The sequence below is a fragment of the Mustela lutreola genome, chromosome 2 (genome assembly GCF_030435805.1).
Source record: "Mustela lutreola isolate mMusLut2 chromosome 2, mMusLut2.pri, whole genome shotgun sequence".
NCBI classification, from domain to species: domain Eukaryota; kingdom Metazoa; phylum Chordata; class Mammalia; order Carnivora; family Mustelidae; genus Mustela; species Mustela lutreola.
The window spans coordinates 60,230,314-60,245,259 of NC_081291.1; the positions used below are offsets into that span (position 1 = coordinate 60,230,314).

At 56.2% G+C, this 14,946-nt stretch overlaps 1 protein-coding gene across 5 annotated transcripts; it reads left to right on the forward strand.

The window, feature by feature from the left end:
• Nucleotides 1-106: 106 nt before the first annotated feature.
• KLF15 (KLF transcription factor 15) lies at nt 107-14,724 on the forward strand. 5 transcript variants are annotated; one of them, XM_059161959.1, is made up of 5 exons: nt 107-334; nt 4,738-5,838; nt 6,389-6,578; nt 7,991-8,103; nt 13,465-13,603. In XM_059161959.1, coding segments are annotated over exons 2-5 (1,380 nt in total). In that variant the 5' UTR covers nt 107-334; nt 4,738-4,762; the 3' UTR covers nt 13,466-13,603. The 5 variants fall into 5 exon arrangements, with proteins under 5 accessions (XP_059017942.1, XP_059017947.1, XP_059017945.1 ...); XM_059161960.1 differs by lacking the exon at nt 107-334 and adding an exon at nt 3,078-3,679; XM_059161964.1 differs by lacking the exon at nt 6,389-6,578 and having other exon boundaries at nt 108-334; nt 13,465-14,724.
• The last annotated feature ends 222 nt before the right edge of the window (nt 14,725-14,946 follow it).

A 14,946-nucleotide genomic window follows, 5' to 3' on the forward strand; every position in this document is an offset into this window, starting at 1 on the left:
CGCGGCGCAGCTGGGGCGGGGCTGCGGGCGGGGCTGGGCGCGTGACGCGCGGTGCAGGCCAATGGGGCGCGCGCCCGGGGCCGAGCCTCCTGCGAGCCTTCGCGGCGCCCGCGGCGTCACGTGAGCCGCGGGGAGTGAGCGCCGAGCTAGCGGCGGCGGGCCAGTGCTCCGCCGCAGCGACCCGCGGTCCAGCGGGCGAGCAAACCAAAGCAGGACCCGCGGCTGGGCACGCGGCCGCCGCCGGACCGGGAGCCAGGCCGCCGCCCCCAGCCCAGCCCCCGGGGCCTCAGGACCGCCGGGGCCTGGCCGCTAGCCGGGCGTGCGCCAAGTTCAGGTGGGAAAAGCTTGGGGAGGCCGGACGGCTGCGTGGACGCGGCTCCGGGCGCCCAGGAGGCTGGTTGGGGCACGCGTGGGGCAGGGGGGTGCTGACTGGCCTCTGGTCGTGTGTCCGGGTGCCCCCGCCGCTGTCCCAAGCTCCGCGCGAGTGTCCGAGGAAATGTCAGAGGAGCTGGGTGAGCCCCTGTGCTGGCCCGGGAATCGGACCAGCCCGTGGGAGAGTGACCCCAGTTGCCCCTAGACACTTTCCCGGCGCAGGTCCCGGCCTCCGCCTCAGCACCTGGTCCCGCAAGTAGTGCGCGCCTTGCGGGCCGGCCCTCCCATATGGCGGGTCCTCGGCCGGGCCTGGTGAGAGGAGCGGACAGGCGGACGCGCCGGCCGGTCGGGGGCCGGGAATGGGGGACGGAGTGGTCTGTGGCGGTGGGGTTACTGTCGGTCACCGCAGCCGTGTCCTCCGGGGGATGGGGGTGCGGGCCGAGGGCATGGTGCCCGGCGGGCAGAGCTCCAGGGCTCACCGAGGGGTCTGAGCTGGTCCCCTACGTCTTCCTTTCCCACGCACCTTCCCACACCCGCGCGGGCACCCACGTCAGCTCCACGGACGAGTATGTCGGGGACACCTTCTGGCAAAGCCACACTGCTGCCGCGCACCACGCCCCGCACATGCACAATCACACGACACGAACTCACACCCCTTCGCACACACCCGCACTGTTCACACGTCTTCTACTCCTACTACCCACTCGGAGCCCCTTGGTTCTTTCTACTGAACATGAGCAGATCGGTGGCCAGGGGGTGGCAGGGGACGGAGGAGAGGCCGCCCCCACCCACCTTAGCCGTCTGTTTCGGGTTCCGTCTTTCCTCCCCACTGTGGTATTCCCAAAGGACCACCCCCCACCCCCCCTCCAGGACACAGAGGGGATGTTTTCTCGCCCAGTCCCTGGGGAGCCGACAAAAATCCCCAAATGCTTTAGTCCCTCAAATCACCTTTCCCCCAAGAACTAGGTGGCTCTTGGGAGCCCCTGTCGTCCTACAGGTGGGAGGACGCCCGGCCTGTGCGACTTAGGGGCCTGCGGATAGCGCTGGGAGAGAGACTCTTATTTTGAAGGGCGCCCCCCACCCGCCACCCCCGTGATTTGCACGCTGACCCAATGGCAAGCCCTTGGCCGGCGCTGGGCTTGTTATCAATTACATGTTGTTCCTGCTGCCGCTGTGTCCCCGGGAGGATAAACAGCAGGCCTGGCCCGGCTGAGGGCGGGGGTGGGGGGGTGTGGGGGGGGTGGAGGGCAGGGAGGAGGGGGCGGAGTCCGGCTGTAGGCCGGGACGGTGCCCGGAACAGTGTGTCCCCCTCCCCCTGCATGCTGGCTGTGCTTCTGGCCCAGCCATGTGCTGCTGTATTTTAGCGCCCAGGCCGGCTCCCTCCTGCCCTGGCGGGCCCTTTTTCTACCTCCAGCACCCAGGGTAGCCCCAGAGCCCCTTCTTCGCTCTTAGTGCCTGAGTGTCCAGCCCAGGCTGCTCAGCCTGCATTAAAACCCTTCTGCCTGACTCTGGCCATTCTATTCCTGGTGGAATCCCCTCACCCCTACTGCCTGACTGACTTCCTGGAGAACCTCTCATTCACTCAGCAAATTGTGCTAGGTCCTGTTCTAGACTCTAGGATAGTGGTGGACTTGATAGTCAGACCAGCTTGTATTTTGTTGGGGAGGTAGACAGAAGATAAAGTACACAAACATAACCACTCTAGTTTCCTCCTGGTAGCAACTGCTAGAAGAATATAATGTGGGATAATTTGATAGAGGGTGTCAGGAAAGCGCTCTACCCCGCCGCCCCAGATAGTGACTTCAGAGCTGAGATCTAAATACAGCATTCCCACTGGGGAGCACTGGGGGGAAGAGGGAACCACAGAGAGGGCACAGTCAGTGTGGAGTGGAGCAGGTGGATGTGAGGTCTGGGAGAGATGGGCAAGGCCCAGGTGCTGGGCTGCTGGGAGAGAAGGGGTCACATTTTTGGAGAAGTTAATAGAAATTCTCTCCTACCCTACCCTACTATACTCACTTATTTCCCCCACTCTTTCTTTATATACCATTTCATCTGTGAATATCTCAGTTATCAACTGTGATACTATCATCACACTTAAAAATATTAACAGTAATTCCTTACTATCATGTAATAATATTCAGTTGGTGATCACATTTCAGGGGAGAGTTTTAAGTGGGCAAGAACATGGCCTGATCTGCCTCTTCCCACCAGTTAAGGCCTGGGTTCCAGGAAGGCTGGAGACCCCCTGATTCCTTAGGCTCACAGAGGAACAGAAACAATATGTGTTCACTTATTTGGAGGTTAATCCAGTGACCGGTACTGACTCACACTTGCGTGTGGCCCCCCCGTTGTAAGTGTTCAGTTGTGTTAGCTCACTGAACTCTTTCAGCAACCCGGGAAGTAGGCATCACTGGCAGCCTCCCTACCCAACAGACCAAGACACAGACACAGATAGGTTGTGCTACCTGGCTGAGTCTGCCCAGCTAAGTTGCAGAGGCAGGAGCAGCACCTCCTGCTCATAGGGTGGGTTAAAGGGGTGGTAGCAGGGCCTAGGGCCCAGTGTGGGCTCATTGCCCTTCACATTATCTGGCACTTTCATTTCTTCTTAGCACCTAATTCGGTGACTAGTGTGTATTTTGAAATTCCCAGTTTTAAATCCTCAGATGAGTATTTAAAATCAAAGAGCCAAATGTCCTCCTGGTGAAACTGCCCTGGGGCGCAGACTTGCCAAGAGCATCTACTTTGCCTTAGTTTCCTGGAGCTCCATGAAGCTTCCTGGATTAGTGGGAAACTGAGATCATTGGAGCCTGAAACAGGTAGGGAAACAGATTTGGGGAATGCACAGCTGATGATGATCCTAGCTGGCCCTGAGAGGTCTCTGTCCCTGGCCAGGCTTGTTGACTTGTTGACTATTGGGTAGTGCTGTGTGCCAGGTCCAGGAGTAGTCCTCAAGACAGAGCATAGTGGTGGGTGCAGAGTGATGACAGGCAGCAGAGAATCTCTGGCTTCAGATATAGAACGTTCTCTTTTACCAAACCTCACTGGTCACTGGGTGGGGACAAAGGTCCACATAGGTGGCCCCATTACAGCTGTACACTGTTGACTCTCCTTGGACACCAGACCTAGCATGGCCTTCAGAGGAGGCAGATGTCCTCTCTCTTCTCTGTTGATATTCTCTGAGCCCCTCCTGGGCACCAGCTGCCACACCGGGAGCTGGGAACACCCTGGAGACGCAGCAGCCTAGCCTGCCCTCATGGAGTTCATGGTCTAGTGGGAAGACGGGAGTTAGCTGAGCCTTCCTGAGGTGGTGAGTGCACCATGGGGGAGGGGGGTACAGGCCAAGGGCATTTTATCTCCCATCCCACTAGCGGCTGTGAAGTCAACATGGGGTAGTGGCCATGCAAGTGCTGGGACCTGGGTCCACTTTTGCACTCTTGAATTTTCACTGTGGGGCAGGGTCCTCTTCACCTAGTGGTAAAGCCTCAATAAAGTGCCTGGGTACAGTTGAGAGCACTTTGTTCTGTCCCTGCCTTTCCCATTTCACAGAGGAGGCAGGTGAGGCCGGAGGGATCTGAGAATGGGAGGGTGGACGAGCTGTCCCTCCTTCAGATGGGGAAACAGACTGTGAGGACAGGGGCATATGGGTCTTTAATCTTTTTTCTCTTTTCCCCAACAAATTAGACTTACCTGATTAAAATACGGACTGCTAAATTAAGGTTCACTATCAGACAAAATAATTACTTAATAAGAGCATGACCCATTTAATATTTGGGATATACTTGTGTTACAAGTTGCTTGTTTTTTGAAACCTGAACATCAGATTTAATTGGGTGGCCTCTAGTTTTATTTGCTCAATCTGGCAACTCTACTCAGGCCCCAACCACCCAGGGGTCAGAGGGCAAATGGCCAATCTCCTTCCCCTGCCAGTGACTCAACAAGAATGGAGCTGAGGTCAGGTGTCCTCAGAAATGCAGCCACTCCAGTTAGCTGGATGGGGTTCCCCAACCTTGGCCATTTCAGGGTACAGAGAGCCTCCTCACATACTTTCTTGCTCACATGCATTCACGCTCAATCATTCACAGATACACGGGTGTTCTTTACCGAATTGTTCTGGAAAACCTGTTTGAAACCAAAAGTACCCTGGATTGTGCAATGGGCTTAGAGAGTGCTCTTTTGCAAACAGGTGGTGCAATTTCGGAAAACACTCTTGCAGATAGAGTTCTCCCACGGGATGGGATGGAGACAGGACCCAGGCATTTGGCATTAGAAGCCTGTGGGCCAGCAGCAGAGTGGGGGCACAGGCCCATAAGGTGGCAGGTGAACATGCCGTCCTCCTGACCAGGCCTCCTTTGTTCCTCTCTGCAGCCGCCAACGGCACGGCCAGGCCAGCATGGTGGACCACTTGCTGCCAGTGGACGAGACCTTCTCGTCGCCGAAATGCCCAGTTGGTTATCTGGGTGACAGGCTGGCCAGAGGGCGGGCGTACCACAGGCTGCCCTCGCCCCTCTCAGAGGATGACAGCGACGCCTCCAGCCTCTGCTCCTGCGCCAGCCCAGACTCACAAGCCGTCTGCTCCTGCTACAGTGGTGGGCCAGGTGCTGAGGGCCAGGACAGCATCTTGGACTTCCTGCTGTCCCAGGCCACACTGGGCAGTGGTGGCAGTGGTGGCATTGGGGCCAGCGGTGGTTCCATGGCCTGGGGGGCCTGGCGGAGGGCAACGGCACCTGTGAAGGGGGAGCATTTTTGCTTCCCCGAATTTCCTGTGAGTGACCCTGATGACGTCCCAAGGCCCTTCCAGCCCACCCTGGAGGAGATTGAAGAGTTTCTGGAAGAGAACATGGAGCTGGGAGTCAAGGAGACCCCAGAAAGCAACAGCAAGGACGCGGAGGCCTGTGACCAGCTCTCAGCCGGGCCACATAGGAGCCACCTCCATCCTGGGTCCAATGGGAGAGAGCGCTGCACCCCGCCTCTGGGCAGTGCCGGTGTGGGCGGCAGCCAGAGCTCGGGTGGGGGGCCTGCATCTGATGGCCCTATCCCTGTGCTGCTACAGATCCAGCCTGTGCAGGTGAAGCAGGAGTCAGGCACGGAGCCCGCCTCCCCTGGGCAGGCCCCGGAAAGTGTCAAGGTGGCCCAGCTTCTGGTCAATATCCAGGGTCAGACCTTCGCACTTGTGCCCCAGGTGGTGCCCTCCTCCAATGTGAACCTGTCATCCAAGTTCGTGCGAATTGCCCCTGTGCCCATTGCTGCCAAGCCCATTGGGTCGGGACCCCTGGGCCCTGGCCCCACTGGCCTACTCGTGGGCCAGAAGTTCCCCAAAAATCCGGCAGCAGAACTCATCAAAATGCACAAATGTACTTTCCCCGGCTGCAGCAAGATGTACACCAAAAGCAGCCACCTCAAGGCCCACTTGCGCCGGCACACAGGCGAGAAGCCCTTTGCCTGCACCTGGCCGGGCTGCGGCTGGAGGTCAGTATGACAGGTGAAAAGGTGGGCGCTGAGCATGGCCGATGAATCTCTGTTCCCCTGGGTGTGCGGTCAAGGCCTGGTTCACCGTTAGATAAGGCTGATTAGGAAAGGGAGAGGGGGGCAGGCAGGGAGTGGGGCAGAGCTGGCATGGCTGCCCAGAGGTTTCCTCATCCCTAGTGATCACCTGAGCCTAAAAAAAAAATGGTCTCCAGTTTCATAATGACCAGGTAAGGTTTGCTGCGGCTCATGCCCAGGGCTAGGAGCTGGGCCATGACAGAAGGGCCCTCTCCTTAGTAACGAGGGCAGCTAAAAATGATGGAGTTAAGGGCTCTGTATCCGAGGGGGCTGTGGCCATGTGTGCACTGCTCCCTCTGGGCCTCACAGCACCCCTAGGGAAAGTACTACCCTCGCTGCCATCTTTCAGCTGAGCAAACAGGCTCAGACCGGCTAGGTAACTTGCCCAAGGCCACACCACTTTGTCAATGGGATTGGATCCAGAGGGTCCTGTATCAGAGGAGTCACAACCTGGAAATGCTTCTGTTCCAACCAGAGGGACCAGCTTCACTTGCAGATGTTCTTGGACTCATGGGCTGGGCTTGGTGCTTGCTCCCCTGCGGGTACTTGAAGGTGTATTTGGGAATCTTCAAAGGACAACCAGGCAGGAGGTGCTGAGTGAAGGTGGAAGAGTCCTTGTAGACTCCATTCTGTGTGGTACAGCAGTGGAAACCAGCTCTCAAAGGGTAAGGGGTCTTGCTCAGGGCTATGCAGGCAGCGGGCCCCTGGGTGGGCTTGGGTACCTTGTCCTGAAAAGCAGGTAGCCGGAAGCTCCAATGCCCAGGGGTACCATGAAGACTGGCTGTCCCAAGTCTTTAGCACACTGACCCCATAGGAATGTGGACCCCCAGGAGGGCGGCCTGTGCACTGACATTCGTGCACTGCTGCTGTGGCTGCTGCTTTGTGGATGTGTGTGCTCATCTGTCTGTCATCTGTCTGTGGATCTTGCAGCAGGCGGGCAGCTATGCGTGTGCATATGTGTACACGTCTTGCTTTCTTAGTGTGTTTCTTGGTGTGTTGCATAACTCCCCATGTTTGTGTACCCTGTCCGCATGTGTGCGTCTGTGTGGGTGTGACCGATGGGGAGCCATTGGCAGCTTCTGTTTTCTTGACCCAACTCATCTGAGAGCGCTGGAGAGTTGGCCCCAGGAGGGAGGTGCTGGCCCTAGAGTCCTGGCTGGCTTTGGTGTGGTGGGATCAGTGACTGGAAGATCCGATGTGATGCTGCTGCCTCTTTCCGTGGAGTGCTGGGCTGGCCAGGGAAGAGACTTCTCCCAAACAGCATCTGGGGTTATGGAGGTCTTTCCTGATGAAGGGTGTCACCCAGCCACTGACCCCACAAAAGCACCCATCAGACAGGCCCACATGGCTTCTGCAAGAGTGGGCACAGGGTTGACACCAGGGTGGCAGTAATGGTGTCCCATCCCTCCCTGGGCCTCCTGGCACAGTCTGCCAAGTGGGCCCTGGGGAGATAGGTGCACCTGTGGGGCCACTTGTGAGGCTTGACACACAGGTGGGTATGTAGTGTTGCTGGTCGGAGCTTGGGGTTGGGGGGAGAAGCCGAGACACTGGGGCAGTAGAGGCAGGCGCTCAACTGTAGAAGGGAAGGGCATTGTGACACTCTGGATAGGGAGTAGCTGGCGGTAACAGTGGGGAGCCTCAGCCTAGGTCAGCCTCCAATTCACCATGTGCCTCCGGGGAGGTCCCCACGGCCAAGCCTCAGTTTTCCTCATCTGTGAAGTGGAGGGCCTGCTCCCTACCAGGGTCAGGTGCAGAAACACTCAGCACTGCCCCCTTCTCATTGGTGGTCCTGTTACTCAGAAAGGGTGAAGTCTGAGAAGGGTGCTATTTTGGAGGTAACCCAGACTCCCAGGGACTCCTCTTGGATGCATATTTTCTTGGTGGGGGGCAGGGATGTGGAGGGGTTGGGCATCTGGCTGGCCAGAGCACTGGTCCGACTCATGATGGGCTTACCTTCCTGGGCACTGTCCCCTGGCCACTGCTGACTCTTGGCAAGTGGCCCCTCCAGTCAGGTAGCGCCATGAGGCAAAAGGGTGTGGTCCTTGGTGAAGGTTGCCTGCTTGTCCCATTCCCCTAGGAGGAGGGGACCTGCCACCTTCTGGGCTGTCCCAGAGAGCAGATGGAATCCTCAGCCCAGAGTGCATCTCAGGAAGGCAGGTCTCAGCTCCAACACAGTATCCTCTGGAGATGGTAAGTTCCCCATGGTAGGAGGTGTGCAAGCAAGTGGGAGTGGGATTTGTGGAGGGGATTCAGCTTTGCCACTGTATGGGCCTTGGCACTGGTCTCCTTGCCCAGGACCTTCTTGCAGGGGTAGGCTGGTGTATGCCTGGCATAGCAAGGTCCCTTGAAGCTGACTGTGGAGCCATTCCTGGCTGCATCCACTCCTGGGCCTTCAGAGGCCTCCCCAGCTTCTCCCCAGCTTCCCCTGGAATAGGGTCAGGCCTTTGTGGAGTTAGAGGTGACTGAGGCACAGGGAACTAAAGGTGCCTGCCTTTTGGGAGAGCTATTTCTCTGAGAATGCAAGAGTCTCTGGTTGGCCTTCAGGAATCCTGAGCCCCTTTAGATGCACACAAGATGCACATGTCCCTTGTATATGGAGGGAGCCCTCGCAGTATTTGGGCAGGAAGACAGACTGGCTTTGGGGCAGCTTGGTCTGGATGGGACAGCAGTGGTAGTGATGATGACAGTTATGCGCCCTATTTTCTGACCATTTACTCTATGCTGGGCACTGCTTCAAGTTCTCAGAGCAGGAATACCTTCCACAAATCTCCACCCTTGCTTGTATACTTCCTGCCACAAGGAACTCATTACCTTATGAGGCTATTCTGGCCTTTTCATGTGCTTTGGTAAACTTAGATTCCTATCCAAACTTCTCATTCTGGCACAATCTGCTTACCAACCTCCCTTCCACAATGCAGGCTCCCACTCAGGCCCCTGCCCTCTGTGTACCCTCTGTGCATCCTCTGTGCATCCTCTCTGTGCCCTCTATCCCCAGCACTTTCCTCCTGATGGCAGTGGTAGTTGGTCTTGCAATGGTCCCTGCTTTATCTGCACATGTCACATTAGATAAGCTCGTTACGCCCTTACAACAGCTCTGTGATGTGGAGGCACCAGTCTGTATTTCCCAGGGAGCCCATGGGGATGGAGCTCGTGGGCATGGCTCTGGCTGTGCCCTCAGGTGGGTGCCTCGGTCCCACCTGACCCACCAGCAGTTTGGTGAACATATGTTTCCCACCTGGGAACTCAACGCCTGAAGCTACACAGCTGGCTTTTCCCTTGTCCTCAATCCCTTGCTCCTGGTACCAGAATGGCTGGGTGTTCTCTGTCTCCCACAAGGCCATTAGCTCTTTCAGGTGTCATGCTTCTGGGCTGGGGGAAAAGAGCCAACAACAATGGCAATAACAGTAGCTCCTAGTGCATGTTCTGAGTGTTCCAGAGTAACTCATTTAATGCTCCAAGCAAGTCCACAAGATGGGCATCCAGATGCTGTTCCCATCTCTAGAGGAGGAATTTGAGGGACAGAACAGTTAAGTAAGGTCTCCTCGGTCACACAGCTAGTGGGTAGCACAGTCTGGAGTTGAACCCAGGCTGTTTGCTCCCCAACCTCCTCTACCCAGACTCAGGACCTCTCTCTAGTCCCCTGGGCAAACCTTCTATGGGAGGTGACCTGCTCTAGTGGAGGGAAGAAGGATTTCCATCTGCAGCTGAGCTTCGGGCAGCCCCCTGAATACTTGCCGGCCTTCTCATATGGGGAGCTTACCACACCCAAGGCTGCCTCTCTTTCCAGTGGCCCTGTGAGCAGTTTGCTCTTTATCCTGCTGGGCTGGTTCTGGCCCTGGCACTGTGTCCTATGGCCCTTTGTGAAATGAATGGTGTCCTCCCCTCCCCACAACCCAGATCATCATTTGCCAGGTAACCAGCCCCCACTTCCTTTTGCTTTTGCTCCTGAACCCAGTATTCCTTTTCCCCTCCTCTCTTGGGACATGGTTCTGGCATTCTTGATGGGGCCCAAAACAGACTTTTCCTATCGCGATCTAACTGTCTGGGAAGTGGCTGTTTGTCTGCCTTCCTAGAAGTTTCCTTGCTATGCTCTCGGACACAGGCCCCCTTTGTTCACGGCAACAGAACATCCTGTTCTGGAAAGGCCAAGCCATTCCATCCAGAAAGAATACCCTCCTTCCACAGCTAATATGAATATTAATAACTTCGAGCAGCCCTCTGTGGCAGGTACTGTGGTCATCCCCAGTGGACATGGGAGGCCCAGAGAAGGGTAGTTGCGGGCCTGAAGCCCCAGAGCTGGAATGTGGTGGGGATAGGATTCAGACCCAGTGGTACGCTGCTGGCCTCCTCTCTTAGCCCCTGTGTCACTGCTGCTACTGTTGAACGAGGCATTTTCTAACTTCTTGCCTGCACTTGGCCAGATTGTGCACCATACCACTCCATGGAGCACCATTCCCGTTACAGTCCTTGAGACCTGGCTATTGACAGTCGTGACTTACTGGCTGATGGAAGGGGCGCTTTGCACAAAGGTGCAGTGTGTGCCAGTTGTGGGGCTGTCGTGATGGGCTGCTTCCCTTTCCTGCACCTCGGCCACATGAATCGTGGTGCTGACCCATGTGCCCCTAGACATCAGCAGGGACCAGGCACTGCACTGAGCTCCTTGCAGATAATCATTGAATGATTGCCATGTGGTGAGCACTGTTCTAAACCCTCAATGCCTTTTACAATCCTCAGAGTCCTGTGAGGCAGATCTGTTACTTCCCTGTCTCCAGGTGGGGAAACTGGGCCTCAGAGAGCTTGGTGACTTGCTCAGGCCCTGATCAGTGGCGGAGCTCACTGCCTCACCTTCCGTGCCCTCCAGTGGCTGCTGTCTGGGAGAATGCTTGTGAGGGTGTGAGGTAGGGATCTTCTGAGGGTGCTCTTCTCAGGTCTGTGACTTCTCAGGTCACAGGATGCTGAGGCAGCAGGGAAGAGGTTTGGAGGTAGGGACAACTTGTTCTTGGGCCTGGCTCTCCCTCAGTGTCCGTGTGGTCAGAGGGCCACTGTGGTCTTTGTGTCAGCTCCTTTGGCCTCTGAGATGAGTCCCAGAAGATGGGCCAGAATCCTAAGGTCTTCACTGGATGAGTGAGAAAACAGGCCCAACATGGTTCCTGGGCTTGCTCAGGACTGCACAGGGCTCCCAGTGGGATAGGGACCTGAAAGGATCCAACCATGTCGCTGGCTCTGTGACCCTAGCAAGCCCCTTGTCCTTTTTGAGCCCTTGCTGTGGTATTTTCTGTTCTCTGGTACTGATCCTGGCTCCCTCACCAGAAAGGGGCAAGACAACCCAGTGCCTGGTGCCCAGAAGGCTCAGCAAAGGCTATTGCTGGTGGCATCATTTCTGTGGCTTCCTGCCTGCCTGTGTTCTGGGCAAGCCTACCCGTTCAGAAGCTGTGTGTTCAACTCCTGTTGGGGGCAGTGGCCCTGGCCTGGGAGCAGGCTCCAGGCTCTGACCTCCAGCGTGCACTGATGCCACTTCCTCATTGGCTCAGGGCTCCAGAGACACACATTGCCTAGCCAGGCAATGTGGAGGAGGCCAGGCATTCTGTAGTCACCAGGGTGAGCAGGGCATGAGAGGGAGCCATAACCAGCACCTTTGCTCTGGCCTTGGCTGCTCTGTCATGATAGGGATGCTGGATCAGGCCCTCATCACTCTGAGCCTCAATTTCCTCATCTGGGAAATGGGCCAGTCAGGCTTCCATTATTCCAAACATATGCTGAGAGCATTGCTCTGTGCCAGCCTAAGTTGGTGCCCTGGGAAGTGAAGTGGAGTGCCAGACTCCAAGTGCAGACCCCTGGCTGTTCTCTCAGGACCAGGTCCTAGGCTCCAGAGGTAGCTGAACTGGGCTGAGCTGCCTGTCCTCTGGGCTCCCGGGCAGGCTCCCTGTCCAGTGCTCAAGCCTTCCTACTCCCCAGCTGAACCTTCCCCAAGGCATGTTCCTTCTAGTCCTTGGTAGGCTGTGGGATTAAGGAAGGCCTCCACCCACAGGGGTGGACCTGGTACTTGTGTGTGTGCACACATGTGTTTTTGTATATACACACACACCCACGTGTGAGGTGACTGTATGCATGTGCACATATGTAGAGTGGACACGTGTGTGCAGTATACCCATGTTTGTGGCATGCCTGTGTGTGGCAAGTATAAAGGGGTGTGTACATGTGCATTGCATGGTGTGCACGTATATGTGTGTGTGTGTGTGTGTGTGTGTGTGTGTATGTGCAGGCAATAGGACTTGAGAAGAATTCCTTGTGACAGCCCTCCATCCTCAATGGGTGCTTGCTGTGTCAGTTGTTTCATGTAAATGCACATATGGGCACCTGTTGTGTGCCAGGCCCTGGGCTGCTTGTGGGATGGACCACAGGGAACAAGACACGTCTTTCCTCATGGAACTGATGATCTAATGGCACAGACTGACATTCACCAAAAAGTTGAAAATGAATTTAAAGTTAAAGTAAGGTGCATTTAGTGCAGTGGGAGCCTAGAATGGGATACAGTCCTGGAGGGCTTTTGTGAGGCAGTGACATTTGAGTGATGGAAGAGAGGGAGCAAGAAGAGGGTAGGGAAGCCCATTTCAGATGGAAGGAACGGTATGTGCAAATGTTCTGTGGCAAGAAGGACCAAGGATGGGTCAATGTGGGTAGAGCATAGAGGAAGACAAGTATGTATGTGTGGGGAGTGGGATCTCATTGTCAAGATGAGGGTTATGGAGTGGGGGTGGGGGGGCTTTAAATCCCGGAAGTCAGTGACAGCGGTCTCAACCCTGTGGCCCAGCTGGGATCCTTACACTTCCCATTAGTAGCTACTCATTCTCAGTGGCCTCTGGGCTGTGGGAGCATTTGCTCCCAGGCAGGCTGAGGCCAAAAGAGGGAGGTGGCAGGTGAACCATTTAAACTCTCAGAAGTATCTTGTGGTGGTGTGGTTTTGTATGGTGACAGCTTAGGGGACCTAGCCTTCAGGAAAGCCGTGACCAGGAGCAGTGCAGGAATGTGAGTCTGCATACAGTGCCCTGGCTGTAGTGAAGGCAAGGGAGAGGAGCCAGGGGTTCCCTTCAGTGCCGGGGAAAGAGACACCTCTCTCAGACTTCCGTTTCCCCTGTGGATGGGCTTCCTCATTCAGACCTTCCTAGAGCCCTAAGTTCTGCCTGGGGGGCAGCTTCTCCGCAGCTAGGAGGGTGCTGTGGAGAGTAAATCCTGGGCTCTGGTGGGCTTAACAGCCCCTCAGAATATTTACCAGCTGCTCGCAGGCCCAGATGCCCAAGAACGGACCGCTGTGCCGCCACTGAGCCTTTTATTGACCGCTCTTCCCATCCTGGGGTGGGGGCAGGGGCGGGCTGGGGACAGCGACTTTTCACGGGGATTCAGAAGTAACTCAAAACCTGGAGAAGTGTTGGCCCCGCCTGCCTGGCCGGCCCCGCCTGCCTGGCGGGGTAGAGCCCTGCACCTGCGGCTGCCTTCTGGGTGGGCTCCTGGCGGGGCGGGCCTCCCTCACCACGACCCCTGAATGTCCCGTAGATTCTCCCGCTCCGATGAGCTGTCGCGGCACCGGCGCTCGCACTCGGGCGTGAAGCCCTACCAGTGTCCTGTGTGCGAGAAGAAGTTCGCACGGAGCGACCACCTCTCCAAGCACATCAAGGTGCACCGGTTTCCTCGGAGCAGCCGCTCAGTGCGTGCGGTGAACTGAGCGCCCGCCTGCCCCCGCCCCCTCCCCCGCCCCGTTATTTTGTAGCAATAATTTATTTGCCTCTTTAGAGGGACGTGACAATGTTGCCAACCCACCTTCTGAAGCCCAGGAGGTGCAGGAAGATGGGGGCTTGCTTGGGAGGCGGGAACCCAGAGCCCCCAGCCTGCTGCCTTTCCTAGGAAGACCTACAGCCGCGCCCGCGTCCCTGGGGGCTGGCCCCCGTCCCTGCACCCCGCACCCCCCCCCCCCAACCGGGCTGCGGGCCGGCCTTCCCGCCTTTGTGCCTTTGTGCCTTCCCGCAGGCCGGCCTGTGCTAAGGCAGTGCTGGGAGCCTGGACCTTCTCCCACTGGGCTCCCTGCCTGGGCCAGGGCTGGCACTTTTTTGCTCAGAAGAAATGTGCAGTTTTGAAATGTCAGTTCCCAGAGGGAGCCATGCTGGGAAGAAGGAAGTAGGCCAGAAGTCCAGGGCTGCACTGTGGTGTGAGGGTGGCTTTGTCCAAGATCTCCTGCTCAGCCTGACTACGGGAGGGTAGGAGTGGGGCAGTCCTTGGCGCGTCACCGCCGGGCCCCTGGGCAGAGGTGGAATTAGGCTGAGTTGCCCCCTCTGTGGGGGTCTTGGAGTGCATGCGCTTGAGTTAAAGTGTCGGGCAGACAGACAGATGCCGGCTAGCCCCAGAGCATCTGTAACCAGCATGGCTCATCCCCTCATCCCGTTTCCAGACAGATCCAGACACCAGCCTCCATGGTCCCTTTGGGGAAGAGAGGGGAGCAGGCTGCATTGCGTGTAGGAGAACTAGGTAGAGCCTCCGAATTCTGATTTAGAAATGCATTCCTTATTTTGTCTAGAAATTAATATCAAATGAACTAGTTTGTTTTGACAGGTTTATTTCACATCCTATGAATGTATGTAAATAAGCTGTACGTAGGTACATCTACATAAAATATCTTTTAATAACATATCAACATTGGTGTAAATTTGAAATAAAAAATCTATAAAGCTGGTGTACATATGTTACAATTATGTATATTTTCTTTGGTCCTTCATAAAAATATATTTACTTTGCCAATAAAAAGAAAAAAGAACTCAGTGACTTTATGGCATTCATGTGTTATTATACGGTGCTTTGCCAGGAAATGGGGGTGATTCTGAGGGCTGAGTCTCTATGTCTGTGTTTGCAACATTTAGTGGACCTTGATTTGTACCCAGAAGGACATGAAGACCCCTTTGGAGTTCAGCGCGAGGTGCGGCCATGCAGGCTTCTCAAATCGACCCCACCTCCTTGCCAGCTGCTAGGTTTCTGCTCACTGCAGTT

Excerpts from the sequence above, each read along its gene's own strand:
- KLF15 (XM_059161959.1), top strand. The coding sequence starts at position 4,763 with ATGGTGGACCACTTGCTGCCAGTGGACGAGACCTTCTCGTCGCCGAAA. Across the intron at positions 5,839-6,388 it reads TGGCCGGGCTGCGGCTGGAG|AGGGACCAGCTTCACTTGCA; the intron begins GTCAGTATGACA and ends TGTTCCAACCAG. Across the intron at positions 6,579-7,990 it reads TGGAAACCAGCTCTCAAAGG|GAGGAGGGGACCTGCCACCT; the intron begins GTAAGGGGTCTT and ends CCATTCCCCTAG.